The sequence below is a fragment of the Carex rostrata genome, chromosome 10, assembly GCF_964058835.1.
Source record: "Carex rostrata chromosome 10, lpCarRost1.2, whole genome shotgun sequence".
NCBI lineage: Eukaryota > Viridiplantae > Streptophyta > Magnoliopsida > Poales > Cyperaceae > Carex > Carex rostrata.
Window position 1 is genome coordinate 2,553,615 of NC_135927.1, and position 22,737 is coordinate 2,576,351.

The following is a 22,737-nucleotide window of genomic DNA, read 5'->3' on the forward strand; positions in this document are numbered from 1 at the left end:
TTTGAAGAAGAAGAAGAAGAAGAAGAAGTGTATATTTCAACATAATATTCTCTGTGGCCCATATAAAAATGCACATGCACCACCAAGTGTTCAATACTAGAGGTTCAAATATATAGAGATAGATACATAAATAGAGAGATATAGAGGTGCCAAACAGTTAACTCAGGCTGGTCATATTCAGACCTAAGTTCAATTCAAGGGTACCAGTTCAGATTCTTATCTTGCCACTAGGGAAATATTTCATGTGGCACATCCAAAACATCGAAACATCACATATGCCACATCACAAACTCCTTGTATGAAGTACCCATTTTACCCTTCATTAAAAAAATTAAAAATATGTAGCATGTTTTAGAAAAATGTCAGTCTAATTGATCAGTTCCCAAGGGCAAATAGATCATTTCTCTACTTCTGATACTTTCAAACTGACATTTAGATATATGTTTGTGTATTTTTATCGGGCACTAACAGAGAACATTTGTTTTCTTTTGGATATCCATTTCTTATGACAAAGCATAAGTCATCATCGGGTCCTCACTAGTGTTCACATAAAAAAAAAAATAACGAAAAATCACAATACAAAAAGAATGACAAAGCATTATTCAAAAAACAATGTTCAAATAAAGCTCGTACTGTTACACATAATTTGAACATCAAATCAAAACATTGTAACATATTTCAAACAAAAAAAAGACAAGAATAAATCATCAGAGAGACTCCCACTTAAATCAAATCAGCAACATCCTCTTTGAAATTAAATAAAAAACTACAGATTTATCTGACGACATTTCATTCTTTACTTGCATCTCATTTAATTAGCAAACATTTTAAAAGTTTACTGAACAATACAAAAACAAGTGGCTTTCAAGAAAGAAAGTTGTACACATAATTGAAAAAAATCACAAAAAGATAAGAAATAGATATCATAATTGAAATGTACACCCTCAGTAGATTAATCATATTTCAACACTTGTTCTCTCGAGCCTAGATATAAAAGAGCAAAGCTAGGGTGTATTGTGCTCACCAAAGAGTTTGGTGAGCATAACTCTCAAAATGGACCTGCTATATCTAAATAGCCAAAAAAATTATTAATATCCTAAAAAACAAAATTCCAAACATAACCTCGGATTTCCAATCACTTGGCTAAGAGATAATTGTACTCAGTCAGGTACCTGGGAGGATACAGATTCCAACTTATCACAATATATATATATAGAGAGAGGAGGGATCCACTTACAACATTTATAAGTTACAACATCTTACAACAATCAAATTTTTGAACAGTCTCGATTTTCCAAATATAAATTCAAAATTTGAGATATCTCAGGGGATGTGAATTCCTGCACTATTCCCAGCCAGGCCAAAATCATTTTAGAGCCTATTTAGTATATAGGGGGTCCTCTTTGAGATTCGTGCCAGATTAAACTATTTGCAAGTGACAAACCATACATATATTTTTATCAGGCTTCTAAAGAGAACAAAAATTTTCAGATCACCATTCTTATACTAATCACATCATCATTGGGCCTTTGCAACAGTAAATATAATGCTTTTTGAAAAAAAATGCACCATAAAGTAACCATAATTTTAAAAAAGAATAGAAAATTCAACAGCATTTTTAACTAAAGATTTAAATCATACTTCAACGACTCAAATCAAGCTCTAGTAACGGACAAAAACCTTGTATCAAATTTATTAGCTAGATTAAGATCAAGATGCAGTACCCTCTAATACTTTGTTTCACAAATAAATTCATTTAATCAATATAATAATTATTCCTTCAAAATCAAAATCCCCAACTTTGAGCACACAAAAACACTTGCTTCATTTTGGACCTAAAATGACATGTAAATTCAACAAAAAAAAAAAAATTCCCCTTTAGCCCAAGTAATCATCTATTTTTAAATTATTTATTAAAAAAAGGTGCAGAATTTTTTAGTCTGTGCAAGTAGTAAGCTAAAATTACAAAATGATCAGTTTTACTAAAACTTGCCAACACAAATAATTTTAAGCAAAACCGTAAAATTTAAAAAAGCAAAAGGGCATGCAGTAAGCAACACATTAAGTGTTGTATTGGAGACTGCATCTTAATATATATATAAAAAAAAAATCTTGAGAAGAAATGAAGCAGCAGGGATAAAAAATTTCCAGAAATAAACACCAGGAGCAAATAAACACAGGTATAGAATGTGTTCATGCCAGATTAAAATGGACAACCCAGACCTCATTCTACACATGACAAAGCATACATATATTTTTATCAGGAGAACACAATATTTCAGATCTCTTTTCTTATACTAATCACATCATCATTGGGCCTTTGCAACTGTAAATATAATGCTTTTTCACCAAAAAAAAAATGCAGAACAAAGTACCAGAATAATTTTTTAAAAGAAAATTTAACAGCATTTTTTAAATAAAAATTTAAAAAATTCTTTAACAACCAAATCAAGCTCCAGTAAACCTTGTATCAAATTTATTAGCATGATTAAGATCAAATGAACAAAATTAATTCCTTTAAAATCAAGCTCCCGTACACTTTAATTTTGGACCTAAAAGGACAAGTAAATTCAACAAACAAAAACAACAGTAAAACTTCCCTTTAGACTATGTCATCGTCCTTTTGAAATATGTAAAACATAAATGTGCATAATTTTTTGGAGTCTGTGCAAGTAATAAGCTAATTTTTCTAAATGATCGGTTTTACTAAAACTTTGCCAACAACACAAATAAATTTAAGCAAAAGCTGTAAAATTTAAAAAACCAAAGGGCATGCAGTAAGCAACACATTAAGTGCTGTACTATTTGGAAACTGCATCTTAATGAGAAAAAAAAAAAAAATTTAATCTTGAGAAAAAATATAAGTGGTAAAGCAGATCGTTGCAAAAAAAAATAGAATCATAAAGACTGCTGTGAAGACCCTCAGTAAATTCATAATTGTGTTTCATCACACTGTTCTCTGAGGCCCATATAAGAATGCACATAAATGAAACCTTTTTTTGTCTATCCCGCTCTTTATAAATGTAAATAACGGTATGCGGTCGTCGGACGGACAAGGTCCCGCCAAGCGATTAATCGGGAATAATCGCGAATAATCGGCCATGTGCGGAAATAATTGTCCGATTAGCCGGGAAAATCCATGACAGTTTGGTCACTGCCAATGACTAATCGGCCAATTAATTGGCCTAAACGGACGTTTTTTACAACACTGCTTTATAAAGAATAAGAGTATCTACATCCCAATTGCATGTGGAATTCATATCAGATAAGGTAACTTAAACGGGGAGGTAATGCAGGGGGATTCAGACTCATTGCATATGTAGCATTCAAAGCCACAAAATATCACCAAAAACCCTAAAACCCTAATCTTTTGAATGGTCCAGAATCACTGTTTTTGGATGGTCCAGAATCTTCTACAAAACAGTGATTTTCTACCTATCAAAATTTCCATAAAATATAAAGGTCTCCAAGCACATTCTTTTGACTTGATCTGTAGTACGGAACAATCTGCGCTATGCATAGTACCATAGCCTCACTCATGAAACAATATTACCTTGAACAAAAACACGGGGGCATTTGAAGGAAGAGTATCCTCTCCAATACGTGTAAAAGATTCCCTTCACTTTACGGTTTGAGATTCGGGCTAGCGCAGGGGGCAGTATTATTTGGGTTTTGAGATTCATGCAAAGTTAAAGAACGGTCTGGATCGACTAATTCGAAAATATTCCCTTTTATGGTACCAGGCAGGATGTGAATTAGCATTTGAACCCTACTCTACATTCTTATCGGGCTTCAACAGAGAACACATTTTTTTTTTCAGATCCACGCTCTGACACAAATTATATCATCATCAGGTCTCCACAACAACAAATATAATCAAAATTCACAAAAGATGATTATAAAAGAAGCAAGTATATGACAAAATCTCTTGGATCTACAGAACGTAAATTAGCAAAAATTACAAGAACAAAAAATTTAAGTTTCTCAGATCAAAGAATCAACCATCATGTAAATCGATCGAAGAGGGAGATTTAATGAGAAGAGATTGGTCATTTTAGTACCTGAGGACTGAGGTTAAGTGCAACGGCAAGAGGAAAAGGGTTTCTTATTTCTTTCTCTTTCATCATTGGGCCTTTGCAACAGTAAATATAATGCTTTTTGACAAAAAAAAAAAGCCACAACAAAGTACCAGAAAAATTTTCAAAAGAAAATTTAACAGCATTTTTTTGAAAATTAAGATTTAAATCGTACTTTAATGATTCAAATCAAGCTCTAGTAATTATTAGCTAGATTAAGATCACACGGACAAAATTAATTCCATTAAAATCAAGGTCAGTACAGTACCGTCTAATACTTTATTTTACAAATTAATTCATTTTATCAAATGATAATTATTCCTTTCAAATCAAAATCCCCAACATTAAGCACACTTGCTACATTTTGGACCTAAAATGCCAAGTATAAATTCACAAACGAAAACAAAAGCAACAGAAAAACTTCCCCTTAGACCAAGTCATCATCCCTTTTGAATTTTTTTTTAAAAAGGTGCAGAATTTTGTAAATAATCATAGGCTATCCTGAACAGATTCAAAACAAATTTTCCAGACATAAACACCAGCAGCAAATAAAACAGGTATAGGCTGTGTTGTGAAGACCCTCAGTAAATTTCATAATTATATTTCATCACTGTTCTCTGGAGCCCATATAAGAATGCACATAAATGGAACTTTTTTTTGTGTATCCCGCTCTTTATAAAGAACAAAAGCATCTTTATCCCAATTGCATATGGAATTCATATCACATAAGGTAACTCAAACAGTGAGGTAATTAATGCAGATAATTCAAACTCATTGCATATGTACCATTCAAATCCACAAAATATCATCAAAAACCCTAAACCCTGAACCCTGAACCCTAATCTTTTGACGATCCAAACGCACTATAAATTCCATAGTGGTAACTGTTACACAAAATCACTATTTTTGGGTGGTCCGGAATCGTCTAAAAAACAGTGATTTTCTGCCAATAAAAAATATTGTAAAATTTGGTCTCCAAGCACATTTTTTTGACTTTATCCATAGTACGGAACAATCTACGCTACCCATAGTACCATAGCCTCACTCATGAAACAATATTATCTTGTTTATGACAAAATAATGAGGCATTCTAAGGGTGAAAATTTTAACAGAGCAGTTTTGGCTTAAGGCAGCGCATGGACTATAGAATCAAAACAGCACCGGATATAGTTAGTGCGCTGCATGAAGTAAAAACTAACTCTATATTCTTATCGGGCTTCAACAGAACACATTTTTTGTTCAAATCCACGCTCTGACACAAATTATATCATCATTAGGTCTCCACAACAACAAATAAAATCAAAATTCACAAAAGATGATTATATGAGAAAGCGTAAATTAGCAAAAAAAAAAGTACAAGCACAGATGCTTACAAAAGTTTTCAGATCAAAGAATCGATCGAGAAGGGAGATTTAATGAGAAGAGATTGAATTTTTTTGTACCTGAGGGTTTCTAATTTCTCTCTCTGTGCGGAGGTCCCAAATCCCAATGGAAATGAATGGTGTCAAAACTCAATAAGAACAAAAGGGAGAGAGCTAGGAATTCAGATCCTAAAGTAACCCAAAGTTTGTGTTTAGATCAGGATCGTCCGATCACAATCCGCACGAATAATAAAGGATCCGGTGAATTTTAACTGTGTCGGATACTCGAATTAGTCCAAATTATGATTGAACGGTGGGGACCGAAACTCAACTTCTGAGTTACTCTAGTCTAGAATTAAGACACCAATCCCCTGAAGTAACAGAATATTTCTGTTTAGATCTGGACCGAGGTAGAATGCACAGTTTTCTTTAATAATCGTGCAGATTCTGATCGGACAGTTCAGATCTAAACAAAATTATCTGTCACCTGTCAAGCCCGTTTACAAAACCCAAGAGAGCCTGAATTCATTTCACCAAAAGTAACTCAAATTTTGAGATCATATCCTTACCGTTAGATCTGTTACGACACGAATATTGAAGGATACCCATGCGTTCCACAATCCAGATCTAAAATCAAAATTTGGGTTACTTTACTGTTCCTGATCCAAATCCAAAAGGGTTTTACATTCTCTCCTAATCTCGTCTGAATTCATTCCCCTTGAGTAATTCAAATTTTGCAATCCGATCCGCACGGTCAGATCTGTTACGACACGAATATTAAAGGATCCCTGACAGTTCAAATCTAAACTCAAAATTTAGGATACTTTTAGAGATACTAATCCAAATCCATGTGGGTCTTACTTCTCTCTCCTCCGTTGCTTGCTTCAAGCTGTGCTCTCTACTCTGCTCTGCTCTTATCACCACCACCACCACCACCACCACCATGCAATATCTCTGCGTTCGCCTTGCCTCGCCACCTCCTCCGCCTCCCCAGCGCCGTTCTCATAGAACCCTTAACAGCCTTTCCACTACTTCACCTGAGATTTCTCCCGCCGCCTCATTCAACCGCACAGTGAACTACCTTGCTCAAACCCTCAACATCAACCCTCACCGTGCTCTGAACCTAAACCCTTCTCTCCGTTCTCACCCCCTCCCTTCTCTCCAGTTCACCCATTCCCTCCTCCTCTCCATTGGCCTTTCCCCTTCTCAAATCACCCGTATCTTCTCCATTCTTCCCCTCCTCCTCACTCACCCAATTCAACCTTCCGTCCATTTCCTTCAACCCCTCTTTCATCCCCATCAGTTGCCCACCACCATTTCCCGGTGCCCTCGCCTCCTCCTCTGCCCCGTCAGAACCCAACTTTCTCCGGCCATTCATTTCCTTCGCAGCCTCGGAATCCCGGTAACTGTCTCCTCTTCTCTTTTACTAATGGCCGATGTGGAATCAACCCTTCTTCCCAAAGTTCAATTCTTGCAAACTCGAACCGGTATTCCTTTCTATGAAGTCAAGTATATTCTTAAAAGATTCCCTAGGATACTCACCTTTAGTATAGACAACAATCTCGAACCCAAGATTGATTTCTTAGAGAATGATATGAAATTGGATGTTGCAACCGAAATCAAAAAGTTTCCTCAGTATTTTGCCTTTAGTCTTGAGAACAAGATTAAAAGGAGGCATTGTATGCTTAGAGAAAACGGCATTCGAATGAGTTTAGAGGAGATGCTTAGACCTAGTGATGGAGGTTTCGAGCAAATAATTCTCGACATGAAATTACAGACGGTTGATGATATCATCAGACACAAGGCATTACATGGCATCTCTGAGTTCATTTGAGTTTGTTGCTGTATACTGGTACTTTTCAATTGAATTTAACTCTTTATGTTCGGTTCTTTCTTTTGTTTTGTAGATTTTAGTTAGAACAATGTCATAAATTCGTGTACATCAAATTTAGTATAGTATCCTCTTTGTTATCTCGATTGCTATTCTGATATTCATAGCTGTATTTAGTTGTAATTTAATTTTAAACTCGGTTGCTTATATTGGCATGTTAACACTAAATTTACATATACAATAACAGAAACATGCATAAAATTGCAATAACCTAAATTTCAGTTTATGACAAAAAATAGTTAGAAGCCAAGATATTTTTCTTACATACACTACATATTTGTATTGTTTAATAAAGGGTAAAATGGGTATTTTATAAATTTGAAATGAGGTTTAATAGAAAAGTCAATAAATTGGGTAAATTCACGAGTTTTTGAAATTTAGAAGGGTAAATATGATATTATTAATTTTAGAGGGGGAAATATGTACTTTTGAGGTTTTTGAGGGGTATACATAAAATTCCCCCACAGAAAGCTAACAGAAAAAATGCATAAAGCTGCAATAACCTAAATTTCAGCAAATTTCAGCTTGTGACAAAAGCAGTAAGACTAGTTATGAATCGGCTATTTCCACCTCCAATGAAATATCTTGCTACGAAAGTCTAATCGAGCTTTATTATTACAGGATTACAAAAAAAATATTAAAAAATAGAATGATGATAATTTTTATTTCTAGCTGGGAAGTACTGTGCCTACAAGACCGAGGGGTCCGAGGGCCATAATGAAAAATGCAACAGCTTGGGGGTATATGTAGAAATAGTAGTGGTTTTTCCCATATTTAAAATCAATAGTTGCACAAATAAAGAGATACGTTGACATTATAAGCTCCGCCCGAAGAACCCTGTTTAATAGAAAATGAAAACTTTTTGTAGTTAGAATAAACCTAGAAAAAATAAAACTAAACACAAGAACAATATGCCATGCATGAAGTCTTTTGTTTGAGTTTAACCTTCATAATTTGAAAAATGTGCCAAGGTATATGCTATGAATATATTTTATGTTTTTGCTTTTATGTTTATTCTTACCGGTGCTTAATCAGGATTTCATTTAAAAAAGAAGAAGAGGTCTCAAAATTAAGTATCCCCCCCCCCCTCTAATTATTGAATTTTCTTTTTAGAACTCATTCTAATTTTATAAACCACCCATTTTACTCTTTATTAATAGAATAGGCAATTAATAGGATAAATTTGTGACTTATTTAAATTTAAAAGGGTACATATGATATTACAAATTTTAGAGGGAGAACTACGTAATTTCAAATTTTTTGAGAAGTATACATGAAATCCCCCCTTGATAAATTGGCAAGGTTACCTATTTATTATGCTTGAGCGAGTTTTCTTTTCAGATTCCTCAGGTTTTGCAGGTTTCGAAGAGGATCCCAATTTCTTTGTGACGATCCATTCATTGACTTTTCCTACCTCAAAGATGCCTGACAGCGTGGCTCGCATACGGTGCATTGCCATAACATTCTCGAAAAATATCCAGAATATTATCAAGTGCCACGAGCTGTAATATATAAAAAAAATTATCTTGTCAGTGAAGATTTTGTACGGAACTCTACATGCATTACATTATTTATTTATTTATTTTTCGAAAAGAGTAGCAGTGCCACTGATACGGTTAGAAGTATAGTTTTAGTTTATCTCAACTATTAAATGTATATTCATCTGTGATATACTAATGATTTTATACTTGCTGCTCAGTTCTATTAATATATGTTTGTACCATTTTTGCATCTGTACCAGTACAATAACAAGAAAAATACAAGTGCTAATTGGTACGAGTGAGTATCCCCTTAGATACTGGACCGAGTAAATATACTGAGGGAAAACTCAATTTGGTGCCTGTTTGATATATAGGGGTCCGCTATGAGATTTGTGCCAGATTAAAACCGATTGGTACGGCATGATAATTTATGACTGACCTAGGGGTTCCAACAGAGTTAAGGATAGTGATGGTGGTTGGTATGTAGATAACACCGAGTTTTGGTACCGTGACTTCTGGTACAAGGATGGATGTCGGAATTACTATGCAATAGAAAGCGAATGTCACAATGTGAGAGAACACACGTCGTGCCACAAAGAAGCTGTACACCAGGTGCAGCTTCCTCCACATTGCTAATTTCTATTTTTAATAATCAAGCAAAAGACTGTATTGGATTAAGCAAAAAAAAGAAATGCTAGAAAGCATCAGATAGTAAGGTAGTTTGCAATTCTAACCTTGGTCTTGAAAATCTCAAAACAGATCTTTCGGAATAAATTAGCTGGGCCACATGCCCACCGGTACTGCTGGCTTCGATATGCCTTAAATGTGCTTGGCAGTTCACTTTTGACCTAGACAGTTCATGACAGTAAGATTGTTGTTGAACCAGTACAGTTGATACAAGTAAGAATGTCTTGTACAAAATCACAAAATAATGTTGCATTGCAAAACTGAACCGATCTGACTTTGTTAGTTATATTGGCAAATATGTACCTAGACTGATAGTATATCTGTACTGGTAAGGGCTGATAGGTGTACTGGTATGCAATCTGAGCATGTACCAGTTTCTATTTTTCTGTGCATACATGCTGCTACAAGTATAAAAATTGTACCTGGACACTGCCAACAAAAACAAACTTCCATCCGACGAGGTGGGCCCGTACTGCCAGATCCATATCTTCAACAGTGGTACGGTCTTTCCAACCCCCTGCTTCTTCAATTGCTGATATCCTCCATACACCTGCTGTCCCTGTTTAATTAAAAAAAAAAATAGTAGATAATCAAATATGCTTTTATAAATCTTCTTTAAATTTTAAAAACTGTTGTCTTACCAGAAATCAAGGAAAAGAGTTTGAGGGTAATATGGGCATATTTTAAATTTCAATCTAAAAGGAGGGGATACCAGTACTTGTATCTTTTTACCATTGAAACCAAAGAAAGAATGCATGGTGGAACCAGATTCTTGCTCGACTTTGAAATGGTAATCCATGGACATTTCTTGCACTCTTGTCATCAGGCACTCATTTGAGTTCACTAAAAAAATAAAAAAAACAAGTTAGAATTCATCGAAACCAATTAGGAAAATACTGGTACTTCTCTCAGTACCTAACGGTTCCAATTGAGTGGTTGATCATATGGTAAATAAGAGAGAGAGAGAGAGAGAGAGAGAGAGGGTTACCAAATCTCCATCGGGCCTGAACTAGGGCTAGTTGGGTGTTGTGAATCAGAAACGGTATAGTTTGCATGAGAAAATCGGATTCAGGCTGGAAATCGGCATCAAAAATGGCTACGTATTCACAATTTTGTACATAGTCTTTGGTCATGCCTTCCTTCAGAGCACCCGCTTTATACCCTAACCGGTTGTCTCTTATTTCATATTTCACATTCATTCCCTTCTTCATCCATTGCTTGCATTCTAACTCTACCAGTTCCTGGTATTGCAAAATTTCAAAAGGCAATTTTGAGGTTTACTTTAAAGACATTTTGAGGTACTGTGCCCCAAATTGCAATATAAACCTGCCTTTGCCCAAAAAAAATAAAAAATAAAAATAATAACCTTGATTTCAGGATCGGTGGAATCATCAAGAACTTGAATTATGAGACGATCGGATGGCCAAGTGAGTCCGCAAGCAGATCCTATTGAAAGCTTGTAAACCTAACAAGTAGTAAAATGTGTCAAGACATAATTTACAGTAAGATTATGCACTTAATCTTGCATTTACGGTGTCGATTTGTGTCCCTACCGATCAGTAATCGGGACCCAAATCAATCAATATTTTTGTTCTTTTATTTTTCTCCTTCAGTTTATTGCACCTGTGAGGCTTAGCTCAGTTACATAGAAACAGTATTACACCTGAATATGAATGTCTTCACAATGTAAAATAGAAGTCTAGCAAAAATTGATAGATACAATATACTGCTACATGAGTGAAGCTATGGTAATATGCATATCACAGATCGACCCTGAGCTATGATTCTCTATCCCTATTTTTAAAGTTCATACAGTTGATCTGAACTGTTAAACATGATTTCCATATGAAAATGTACTTGCGATCAAATTTTTACTATTTTTATATAGGTAGAAAATCATTGCCTTTAGATGCTCGAGAATTTTAATGAAGGTCATGCATATTATCATAGCCTCACTCTTGCTGCATTATCTAAAAATTGTAGTGAATGAAAAACCCATGTGGAAAGGACATGTCACATGTACAAACTTATTAAGCTTTGTGGGTAAATTGTAAAAAATTAAGATTTGACATGTCAAACTGTAAAAACAAGTACTTCTCCCCTTTGAAATTTCACATGGTGTGGTATAGGTTAAGAGGCAAAAGAAGTAACAAGAGGACAAGTAGTAAATAGCAACAATTGATTGGGACCTGTTTCTCATTGAACATAGGCACTTGCACAAGTACTGTAGGGTAGGCCATGCTACCTATCTCCAAATCATCCCCCATTGGTACCCACTTGTATCTCCTGTCATCCAAACATGAATTTAATTTCAAATTTTACACCATCATTGTTTTGAAAATTTAGTGGGGGTCCATATTAGATGCTCCCATCCAATCAATAGTAAAGATCTATGTTCTAACTTCTAATTGGTTGTGTTACTTCATTTGTTATTGCATCATTTATTAGACCTCATGGGTACGTACCACAGATGAATTCATATCACCCATGGTAGCATCATTTATTAGACCGTCCGATTTTGTTTTTTGCACGAATATTAAATGAACTCTATGCATTTTACCTCGGACTGGATGGTCTGAATTCTAATCGGACGGTTCAGATCTAAACAAAATATTTTGTTCCCACAGTGGATCTATCGAATTTAGATAGCCCTTTTATGTTGAGTCCAGATCCTTTGAGGCAACTCAAATTTTGAGTTTAGATACAGATTGTCTGATCATAATCTGGATCAATTCTATCTGAGATAGAATGCACGGAGCTACTTTAATATTTGTGCCAAGGCATATCAGACGGTTCAAATTTAAACTCAAAATTTGAGTTACCTCAGGTAATTAGAATAACTGCTCATTTTTTTCATACATGTCCCTACAATTGTGGCTTATTCTACTTATCTCTAAGATCAAAATGCATGTATGCTCCCACCAAAATATAGAAATATCATTCTATATTTGTCACGTGGAGAAAAGACTTAACTTTTTAGAACCCCACTTCACTCCCCTCTTCAAAGAAACAAAAGAAAGCAAAAACTTCACAAATTTTTAACATGAGAAAAAAATATATGTAAAATGTGTAAAATGTGAAATTGGTACTATGCCTGTTAGGCCGCCATCGAAAGACCTTCGCATAGAGACTTGCCGCAGCCATGATAAGTTTTTCTGTGACAAGCATTATAGACATCACCATGCAAATCCACACTGCAATTTCAAGGATAGGTGCCACCACATTCTCTCTTATTTGCAAAAAAATATTTACAAAAAGGTCCAGTTGTAACCCCAAGAGATACCCATGAAATCCCTGTACAGTAGATACCAAGAAACTGGAAATGGCCTCAAATGGTTGTGCTACATTTACATCTGAAACCCAAAAATGGTGAAAAAGTGTCAAAGAGAGGGAGAGAGGTAGAAAGAGAGAGAGAGAGATATTTAGATTTTATTATTACAGTTGATGGATTAATTACCTGGTACTGTGAATGTAGCTATCTCCATTTGAGCTCCACTTGTAACTTTAGTTCCTGTTTCTCTCTCTTCTCTCTTTCTTTTCTTTTTTTATTCGTTGGTTTTTATTGGGAGACTGTTGTTTTTTTTTTGCATGCTGGGACAATACATTAATAAAATTATATTTAACAACAAATAATGATTGGCACTGTGGCACTAGATGCAAACTTTCAAATAGTGATATATCAGTGGCAAAACTTCACTAATTCGTATCTCCACAGCTAACTCAAATTTTTAGTTTAGATCTGGACCGTTAAATTTAAATCCGCACGAATATTAAAGACCCTGTATATTAAAGACATGGATTAGATTGGTCCGGATTTTGATCAGATGGTCTGGAGCTAAACTCAAAATTTGAGTGAACTCAAAAATATTCAAATAGGTCTGGAGCTAAACCCTAAACCCTAAACTCAAAATTTTGATCAGACCTATTAAAGACGGTATAGCTCCAGACCTACTTAAGAAAACTATGGCCTAAAATATTTTTTTCATAATTCAGGTTAGTCAACCTATTTGAATCCGTCTGTGGATATAACAGAATTGAATATAGACAATAAGAATTTTTCTTATTTGCATTTATTCTAAGGCAATGATCACTGCAAAGGCCGTTTAGACTGATTAATTGTCTGATTAGTCGTTGGTGACAATCAAACCGTTACAGATTTTTGGATTAATCGACGGTTAATCCCGATGATGACCGGTTATATATTTACAATTAATCACTTGGCAGTACCATATCCGTCCGACGAGCGCATAATGTTGGTTTACAACACTGAAATGAATTACTCTTTTATGAATGTAGGTTTAGAAATTATGAGAGGAAGGACTGATTTTGTATATTTTGACATATTTTAATTTATATAAAAACTTGACTAATTTTTTAATTTATAATACATCATCAAGAAGTTTTAATTTCTTAATATTTTTCTTTGAATATATGATAACAAATCCATCTTAAAAAAAATTATGTCATATATATGACGCATATTGAAAAAGTATTTTATTGTCAAATATATTATTACTCGTAATTGGTAGATTTAGAGAAAATATTATTGTTAAACATGAATTAAGTGATTAAGAATTAAATATTTAATCTAAAAAAGTAGTTGGTGGCTAAATATATAGGAAGGTATTGTTAAAGGTTTAGAAATAATATATAATTGAGTGCCCCAGAAAGAGACAAGATGTAATACAATTATCACAAGCAGAGAGCCAGAAGACTATGAGTCTAAGATACAAAACGAACATGATATATGTTGAAGAAATATTTACCAATAATTGAGGGGTGAAACTGTTTTTTTTATCATTTTCATGTGCGTATCGCCAGAATAACAATAACAAGTTAAACACAACCCTCGTGTTGTGTGTCAGTGTCAGTGTGTGTGTGTGTGTGTGTGTGGCTCACCATTCAGTGGGACCCAAATCGTGACTTCTCTCAAGCTGTTATAAGATGGTCTTTTTATACGAGGAAAGGGTAGGTCTAATGGTTTTAATTTGGACCTACTTTTGACTCTCATGAGCATGAGAGTCGTCCGATAAGTTTTACGATTCGTGCTTTTATGTTCTGAGATTCGTGCACACGATTTTAAAGAGCATCAAACCTAGTCTTTGCTCTTTTTATACTTGTGTTATAAATCAAATCACTAATGTTTAGTTAAGTGTTTTTTTAGTTTATATATATATGCACCTTACCTATAAAAATAATAATGTTATATTAGAAACTAAAATAATTAAATCTTTGCGAAAAAAAAGGAATTGATTGTTTTTCTTCTTCCAAAAGATAGATGCAAGGACAGGAAACTTGGAACTGCACTATTTGGGTGGAGATGAGATTTAACGTTTGAAAAACACTAGAACCGTATTATTGTAATGTTGTGATCTCATGAAAACTGCACCTGATGAACTGTATCATTAGTGCAGTTCCATCTATTCTTTGAAAAAAAAAAAATCATTATTCTCTTTCATGAATAATATAATATGTAATAAAATATAAATAAGAAGACACAAATAAGAACCGAGTTTACAACAAGAGGTTACCGCATACATGCATGGATCCAATGAATAAATAAAAATATAGTAAATGAATAGACTATGGCTGTGAATTGTGAAAGGACTGTACTGTCAACTGTGTCATTTACTGGCGCTGGTGTTCTCATTTCAACCATTCATATCATCATATGAGGCGAGCCGCGAGCCTACCATTCCATATATGTTCATCTTTTAATTATTATGGCTTATATATGGATGTGATCATTAATGTCTATCAGTCCCATCAGGTTTCAATTTCCTCATTGTTTTGAAATTAAATTGGGTCAGAATTTAATAAGTTAAGGATTTATTGGGACATGAAGAACATTGACATCCAATGATTGATATTAAATATTCATTGGAAATATAGGAAACAAATCAATGAGCATGTTTTTCTTTTTATTTATGTGTCAACTTTGATACAATTTTAAATGCCATTACTTTTAAATCACTCATTGGATAATTTGACCAAATTAGCTTATCATGGCTATAATTTTAATTATTTAATTTTGATAAATGTTAATTGTGATGTTAATTTCAATATTAAAAATAATAGTAACTCTCTTATAATAGATAGATATACGTTGAATATTAAATTAATTGATTGGTAATATAATTTGTGTGGAAAAGGGATATCCAAACAATTAAAATAGGCGAAAGTAAGCACATGCATGTGGTTTGAGGCAGTAAATTTAAGGACAATAATGGGTATAGTTTTGCTCCTTCAGAAAGACATCATGGATTCATGGGTCGTTATTTACCTGACACAAAATCATTTTTTCCTTTTCCTTTTTTCTCCCAAGTTAATCACTACAATTTTCTAAGTCTTATATATGTTTTCGTTGGTACGTAAATGAAATACAATAAGTCTGAATTTAGGAATCTGAATACGTGACCTGTAGTATGTGACTTAACAAGTTATAATTTTATGTGCTGTGTTGTGATCAAATTTAGAAAGATAGTTACATCGTGACTATATGTGACTCTTAAAAAATTATCAAGATCTAACACATCATGTTTGGTCACATATAACCATTCCATCAAGATCACAGTTCTAATTACACAGAACTAGTGTGATCATGTGTTGTCCCATGTTAATTTTTCAAAAAATTAACATGACGTATCTGATTATGACATGACTTGTTTAGATCTCTAGCTAAAAACGAGTCCGGCTAGTGTGACATCGGTGTTATATGACATGCACCCCCTTTAAAATTTATTAATTAAATAGACTTCCAACGACTAATTCAATCCGTTCAAACTAATTTACTTTATGAACGATGCATTTACATGCAAAACTTATTTTTTCGAATTATTTTAGTATCAAGTCAAGCAGTAAAAAATGTTGAAAAATGAATGCATTAAAATTAATTTAAAAACTCTTACATTTAATAGCTTGACTTCATACTGAATAAAATTAAAAAATTATAAATTTTGTATATAAACACACAACTAATGAAGTATATCAATTTGAACGGTTTGGATTCACCGTTTCAAGTTGATTCGATAAGTTTTGATGTTGGTGTTATAGGAGCTGAAGTGACACTACATTATATTAGTCAGACTCAGTAATAACCTCTCACATGATGCACCATCTGAGTTTCAATTCAAACCGTCCGATGACAATTCGGATGAATTATGTTAAAACATTCGGACAAAAGTCTGTAATGCACAAAATTTCTTTAAGATTGTATTAGTATATAATGAACGGATAGGATATTGAAACTTAGAAAATGTCAAATGAAGGATTATTTATTTGTTTAAAAATTGGAATTTTTAGAGAAGGAACACTGTGCAGCTTCTGACATGCACCGTTTAAAAAAAAAATTAGAGCAGGATTGATTGTCTTTTTCTTTTTGAAAAATATATGAAAAATATATGAAAATGGAAAAATTGCTCGTCGGTCTTTGCGTTCAAATCCAGTTGAATTAAATGTCAAAAGCTGCTAGGAATAAATCAAATAATCAGTCTTGTTTTTTTTTTTTTTTGTTCTCTTTCCAAAATAGGGAACTGATATGAACCCTTTTATGCTCCAAACAAAGCTGGAGAGAGATGTTGTAATTCCATTTGCTCAATGCATGGCAACTGTGTTAAATTAATTACCTGTGTATTCGGAAAATTTTGTTTTGGGCCTGTTGGGCTGTTGGGCTTGAATCATGCAATTCTGTCAAAACTATTTGGAGGCTTTCGGAGGTTTCATATAAGAAATCTATGTCAAAAGTTATATGTGTAATAAAATCCGATTAAAAATGTTTCTTTCCAATATTAAAAATTAAAATTGTTGATCCCATTCTTATTTAAAAAAGAAAACAATAACACAAAATTATTATTAGTAGAGCAATACATAGTAAGTAACACAGAAAATATGAATAGATCCGAAACGTGTATTGAGCTAGACCCAATATAATTTAAAAAAAAACTAAGCAAATTTGAAACCTGATGGGACTAAAATAATTAATGATCCCATCCATAATAAATTTATAACAGCAATTTAAAACAGATCTTATAACAGGTAGCAAGGGAATTATGAGAATAGAGTGCTAATTTTGAATTCATAATAGACGCTAATCTAACATTTCAATGTGTTAGCGGAATAGCAATTAACTAGAGCTAACTCAAGTGTTGAGAATAGTTACTTTTTCTCAAAAAATTTATTAATATTCAAAAATAATAATAAATTTTAGATTCTTTTGCGCCGGATTTCAAAAATTGTTCAAACTGGTCAAAATCTCACAAGTTTTGCAACTTCTTTTCCAGTTAGTTTCTCACCAGTTCAAGAATTGGGACCGATGAGATTTTGACCGGTTTTAAGAAAAGAAACCGGTGAGATTTTCACCATTTTTTTTTACAAAACAAAATTTTATTTAATTTTTGTATTGAAATATTATAAATGTTTAATATATTTCTTTGAAAATAAATGAAATACAATATAATTTGATTTATTATAAAGACTGTGACCATGACATGTTTAATATATCTTCTTGGCTTGAGTTCACTTCAAACTGGGATTAGGGAAACAAGTTCAGGTAAAAGAAATTACAATGCATTGAAGAAATAGCAATTCAATGAATCGAATTAGCTAGACGGTATACTTTTGTTTTTGTAGACGCTTGATGAAACCGTTGAGGTGCTTCACATGAGAAATTTTGTCTGTGAATATGAGTTGAATCTGCTCTGCATTATGTCGAATCAACTTCCCCTCTTCTTCGACCATGACATGACGAACGACACTCCCCACCCCTTCTCGATCGAAGTTCCCGGTTTCGGCATCTCTTGGAATTTCAACACCAATCCCTCAAGGGCAACATAACGAAAGGATGACCGAACTGCGAGCTCTCAATCACCGAACTAGGGCCACAATGCGTCAAGAAACCACCTACGGATCCATGGGGTAAGATCCTCATTTGCGGGACCCAACCCAAGGCAACATGGCCGGATCCAATTTCCTTTAAGCTCTCCTGAAAACCTACCGGTAACATGTCACTAACGGCACCACACATGCCAGCTGGTTTCCTAAGTGCCCAAAGAAAAGGCACCGCTGACTTCTCAAGCCCGAAAGCTAGTTCGTGGAGTAGCTCGGTGCTCAGAGCGGCCTCACTTCCCAGAGCAATATAAAGAACAGATTTGGCGGGATGTTGGTCCAACCATTCAATCACATCAAATTCAAGCTCGCTGCCTCTGCTCTCTCCGGCCAAACTAATATCTTCGGCAGGAGGTGGTAAAAGACCAACCGGTACCACATCTTTCTTGTAAAGTTTGGCAAGAAGGGATAACCACTTTGACTCGAGCTCGAAGCAGGCCCTCACGCATAAAAAATCACTTCCCATGATGGTCGATTTCACTCGTTGATCGATACTAATTCCCGATTCATTGTCCTGGCTTCCCATGAAATGCTCAATTTTTGTCCTTGACTGGACAATGTTATCTGAATCTAAAGGGGGTCCGAAGAAGGCCATGGAAGGAGCCGGGATGACAAAGAACAAGGAACAGGGAACACAAAAATCTTGGGCTATCTTTGGAAGCCAGTGGTGGTGTGTGTCGATGACAACCCAATCGGGCTTTGTTATTTTGTTGGAACAAGTCGATTGGAGGAAGGCTGAGAATGGTGCAGCTAGGCCATCAAACGCCTTCTGGAGATACTGCACGTGTTATTGCGGGACATCGGTGGTGGCTTCGGCCGTCTCCGGTAAAGGTTCAACGTGGGGAAGTGTCAGGGGCATAAAGGTTATAAGTGACAATAAGTGAGACGGGATGCGTGGGAGGCGTCGGATGTTTCTAGGAGTGGAAATGAAGGTGATGTGGTGGCCCCGTTCGGCCAGTGACTTGGCGAGCTCAAGAAATGGGTGCATATGGCCGAAAGCCAACCACGGAAACAACACAAGGCGAAGGGAACCGGAGTTGGTATCGGCCTCCATGATCAAAGTAGATTGCTTCTTGCTGATGGGAAATTAGAGTTTAATTCAGCTGTCTAAAATTCAATTTCTTTTAGGAGAAGAGAAAGAAATTGTGGTTGTTGAAGTTGTTGTTTGTCTTTATTTATTGTTTTGGTGATGTCTCATATGTCATATGGTCGGTGAGAAACTATTAGTTATATAATGATGATACATGCATGATTGATTAATGGTAATTTGAGCTTCGATGGGTTTCATCAATCATGAAGCAATTATTGCGAATGCAATCAAGGGGATGTGATCTGTTCTAAGTTCTAACATTTGTTATGGGCCTGTTGGGCCTGGATTATGAAATGCTGTCTAAACTATTGGAGGCTTTTCGGAGGTTTCATCAACATAAGAAATCCAAACAAAATATGGAAAAGTGCTATAGAAATTTAATTATACTAACATTTTATAAATAGTTATTAGGTCCAAACTCTATTGATACTCAGAGAGATGTATGATACTTTGCATCATGTAAAGAACAACCACACACAGATACATAATGCACTTGAAATTCCCAATAATTTTTATTATTAATTTAGGTTCTAATACTCTAGATAACAAAATCTATAATACTAAGTAGTAGTAAACTTTGCAAATCAACCCCTCTAATACCAACTTTTGCATTTCTAGATATTGGCCGGTGGAGAAGCTGAAAGAAGTCAAAGTTGCAGATGCTCTGAAAAGCATCCAAATTGGAATGCGTGGAAGAAAATCACTGTGGATTCTGCTACTTATTTAACAGTGTATTATTTTCTTATTGTTATTTAATTTTATATACTTAATATTTACTTAAATTGCTATATGAGAAAGTTGTTTTTTTTTTACCAATTTTGTAATTATGCAGGGATTAGAGGTGATTGAAACAAACTATTTATTTGGTGCTGACTATGATAACATAATTGAGATTGTGATCCACCCACAATCTATTATACATTCTATGGTTGAAATACAGCTTAGTTTTTCATTATTGTATCCTTCATTTTTAACTTGTTTAAACAGTAATGCCACTATGAGCGAAAACAGATAAATTATATGAGGGATCCACTTACAACATTTGAAATTTACAACATCATACAATAATTCGATTTTGTAATTTTAGAAGTCTAAACAGTCAATCCAAACCATTTAACATGATATCTATATTAAAATGTGCTTGGAGATAAAATTTTATTTTTTTTGAATTTTTTTACTTATTAAGTAATTTACAAAACTGCTAATTTTCAGTGGTTTAAAATTGTCTAAAAACAACAATTTTGTAAAATACTTAATAAATAGTACAAAAAAAGTAAAATTTTATGTTCATGTACATTTTAATATAGATATAATGTTGAACGGTTTGGATCGACTATTTTAATATAGATATAACCAAATTGTTGTAAGATATGTTGCAACTTACAAATTGCTGATTCAATAGTGCCTTTTGGTTTTACTGTTTGGTTAAGCCACTGTTGAATCAATGATTTTCAAAATAGTTTAATAAATAACAAAAGAATTCTAAAAAATGTAAAATTTGGTCATAGAAGGAAAAATCAAAATTAGAATCAGATCAAAAACTCGGATTTTTTTGCCAGAAGCTTGTTTTATACTAAAAAAATTAGAAAAAAATTGATAAAAAAATAATTTGTCAATAATTTCTGTTTTGACAAATAATTAAATCAAATAATCTACTAATACAATACTTATATGTACATGTAATTATGTTTCTAGTATTATATCTACATGTAATTATGTTTCTTGTAACAAAAGTTAGTGTGGTATGGTGGTAGCTGTATGTGCTTGTTATACAAGAGGTCTCAAGTTCTATTCATGTGGATGGAAATAATTTTGGATTTAATGGACTGTATAGGGAAAATTTTGGAGATTCTAAATATTTGCGTTTCCACCGTTTCGGTGGAATCGGATCATTTCGACTGACCAATTCCGGTTAGGATCCGATTTTATCTGATGAAATTCTGTACAAAAATAAGATTAAATTTCTTTGACCAATTATTTTGGACCTGCCAAGCAACTAATGTAGTTGAACACATATAATAAACTCTTAATTAAGTTTAAAAAACATTCATCAAAAACTGCTGAAAGTTATTTATTTATTTTTATTTTTTTTATGGTTGGAGGCTAAAAGTACCCACCAACATTTGTATTGAAAAAATATATGAGTATTTTATACAAAACCTCAAGTCATTACATTTAGCTAATAACTAGCCAGCAAATCTAATATTTACAGTGTTTTTAAATTGCAAATAGAACCAAAATCATAACACATAACAGTTTGCGCATTATTGTTGAAGCTCATTAGTGGTATCATGTACCAGTATACTCAGTGTTCTTCACAGAACCAAGAAGTGACGCCGGTTCCTCTCACGCCATATAGCCGAGCAACCTGAAGACCACACAGTGTCTCGCAGCTCTCGCATTAGCGACTCAGTATGTTGTCTACTGTCCCACCAAGCTGCAGCTATTGTCTGACCATGTTCCGTGATGGAGACATTCATCTTAGCTGTCAGAGCCCTCAAAAAGTGCCGAAAGTTAAGAATTGGAATTGTTATTTCCAGGAATGACTACACTAAGCTTGTTGTTATCCAATCGTAGCTCGATAAGGCTCACAAAATTTCCCAGTACATCAAGAATTGTGCCAGGTCAACTGATTTATATGAAGAAATCTGACAATATGGTAGTCAACAATCAATGAAAAAACTAATAAATTTAGGGAAAGAAAGATAAATCAACTAAACAAGTGGTTCAATAATTAATACATTTTTGAGATGCTGACCAGGGTTCCCAACTCAGAAGGGTTAGGTCCTGAGAACTCATTCCTGCTCAAATCCAGGACTTGCAAATTCGTCAACATGCTGATTTCTTTCGGTTTTGACCCGTAAAATAAGTTATTGTACCCACGAAGCTGCAATTTTTGAAACAATAACATAAATTAAAAATCATATTAAAAAGGATAGTAATTTTGAATTGTGTAATTATCATGTTAAAAATTTGAAAAGCATACAGTTCTTGCAAGTAAGAAAGGGAGCCAATTTCAGGGGAAAAAAATCCTCTCAGGGACGAATTAGGGAAAAAGGAAAATAATATTTACCAAGAAGAGTTGAATGCATTATTTAAATTTAGAAGCACAGGCCTAAGTTCCTCCACAAGGTATTGATACTTGAAGAAAATTATACTGGTAATACAACCGGCAATATATACTGCTATTGTTTTCTAAAATTCCAACTAAGGAAATAACTTCAACATCATTTTAAACCTTCAATATAAAATTGAAACTCAATTTAAC

The 22,737-nt window shown here is 34.0% G+C and overlaps 2 protein-coding genes, 1 long non-coding RNA gene and 1 pseudogene across 6 annotated transcripts in view; 1 reads left to right on the plus strand and 3 right to left on the minus strand.

Annotated features, from left to right (window-relative positions):
* Positions 1 to 5,583, minus strand: part of LOC144560333 (uncharacterized) — a 62,121-nt gene extending 56,538 nt beyond the window's left edge. For 2 of the 4 annotated variants that reach the window (XR_013513366.1, XR_013513365.1), the window contains exon 1: positions 5,519 to 5,558. This is a non-coding gene — a long non-coding RNA (uncharacterized LOC144560333). Of the gene's footprint in view, positions 1 to 5,518 lie in introns of all 4 variants that reach the window. The other 2 variants (XR_013513368.1, XR_013513367.1) reach the window with 2 other exon arrangements.
* Positions 5,584 to 6,302: 719 nt separating this feature from the next.
* LOC144560642 (transcription termination factor MTEF1, chloroplastic-like) lies at positions 6,303 to 9,036 on the plus strand. Its single transcript, XM_078309877.1, has 2 exons — positions 6,303 to 7,289; positions 8,670 to 9,036. The coding sequence occupies exon 1, from the start codon at positions 6,381 to 6,383 to the stop codon at positions 7,269 to 7,271; it is 891 nt and encodes a 296-aa protein (XP_078166003.1). The 5' UTR covers positions 6,303 to 6,380; the 3' UTR covers positions 7,272 to 7,289; positions 8,670 to 9,036.
* Positions 7,879 to 11,780, minus strand: LOC144560644 (glucomannan 4-beta-mannosyltransferase 9-like). Its single transcript, XM_078309878.1, has 9 exons — positions 11,686 to 11,780; positions 10,863 to 10,961; positions 10,485 to 10,737; positions 10,229 to 10,339; positions 9,919 to 10,055; positions 9,544 to 9,657; positions 9,249 to 9,448; positions 8,636 to 8,830; positions 7,879 to 8,165 (listed from the first exon to the last, which is right to left on the minus strand). Exons 1-9 carry the CDS (start codon positions 11,761 to 11,763, stop codon positions 7,997 to 7,999), a joined length of 1,356 nt encoding a protein of 451 aa, XP_078166004.1. The 5' UTR covers positions 11,764 to 11,780; the 3' UTR covers positions 7,879 to 7,996.
* A 6,317-nt stretch (positions 11,781 to 18,097) lies between these two features.
* On the minus strand, positions 18,098 to 19,452 carry LOC144560843 (putative UDP-rhamnose:rhamnosyltransferase 1 pseudogene; annotated as a pseudogene).
* Positions 19,453 to 22,737: the final 3,285 nt, after the last annotated feature.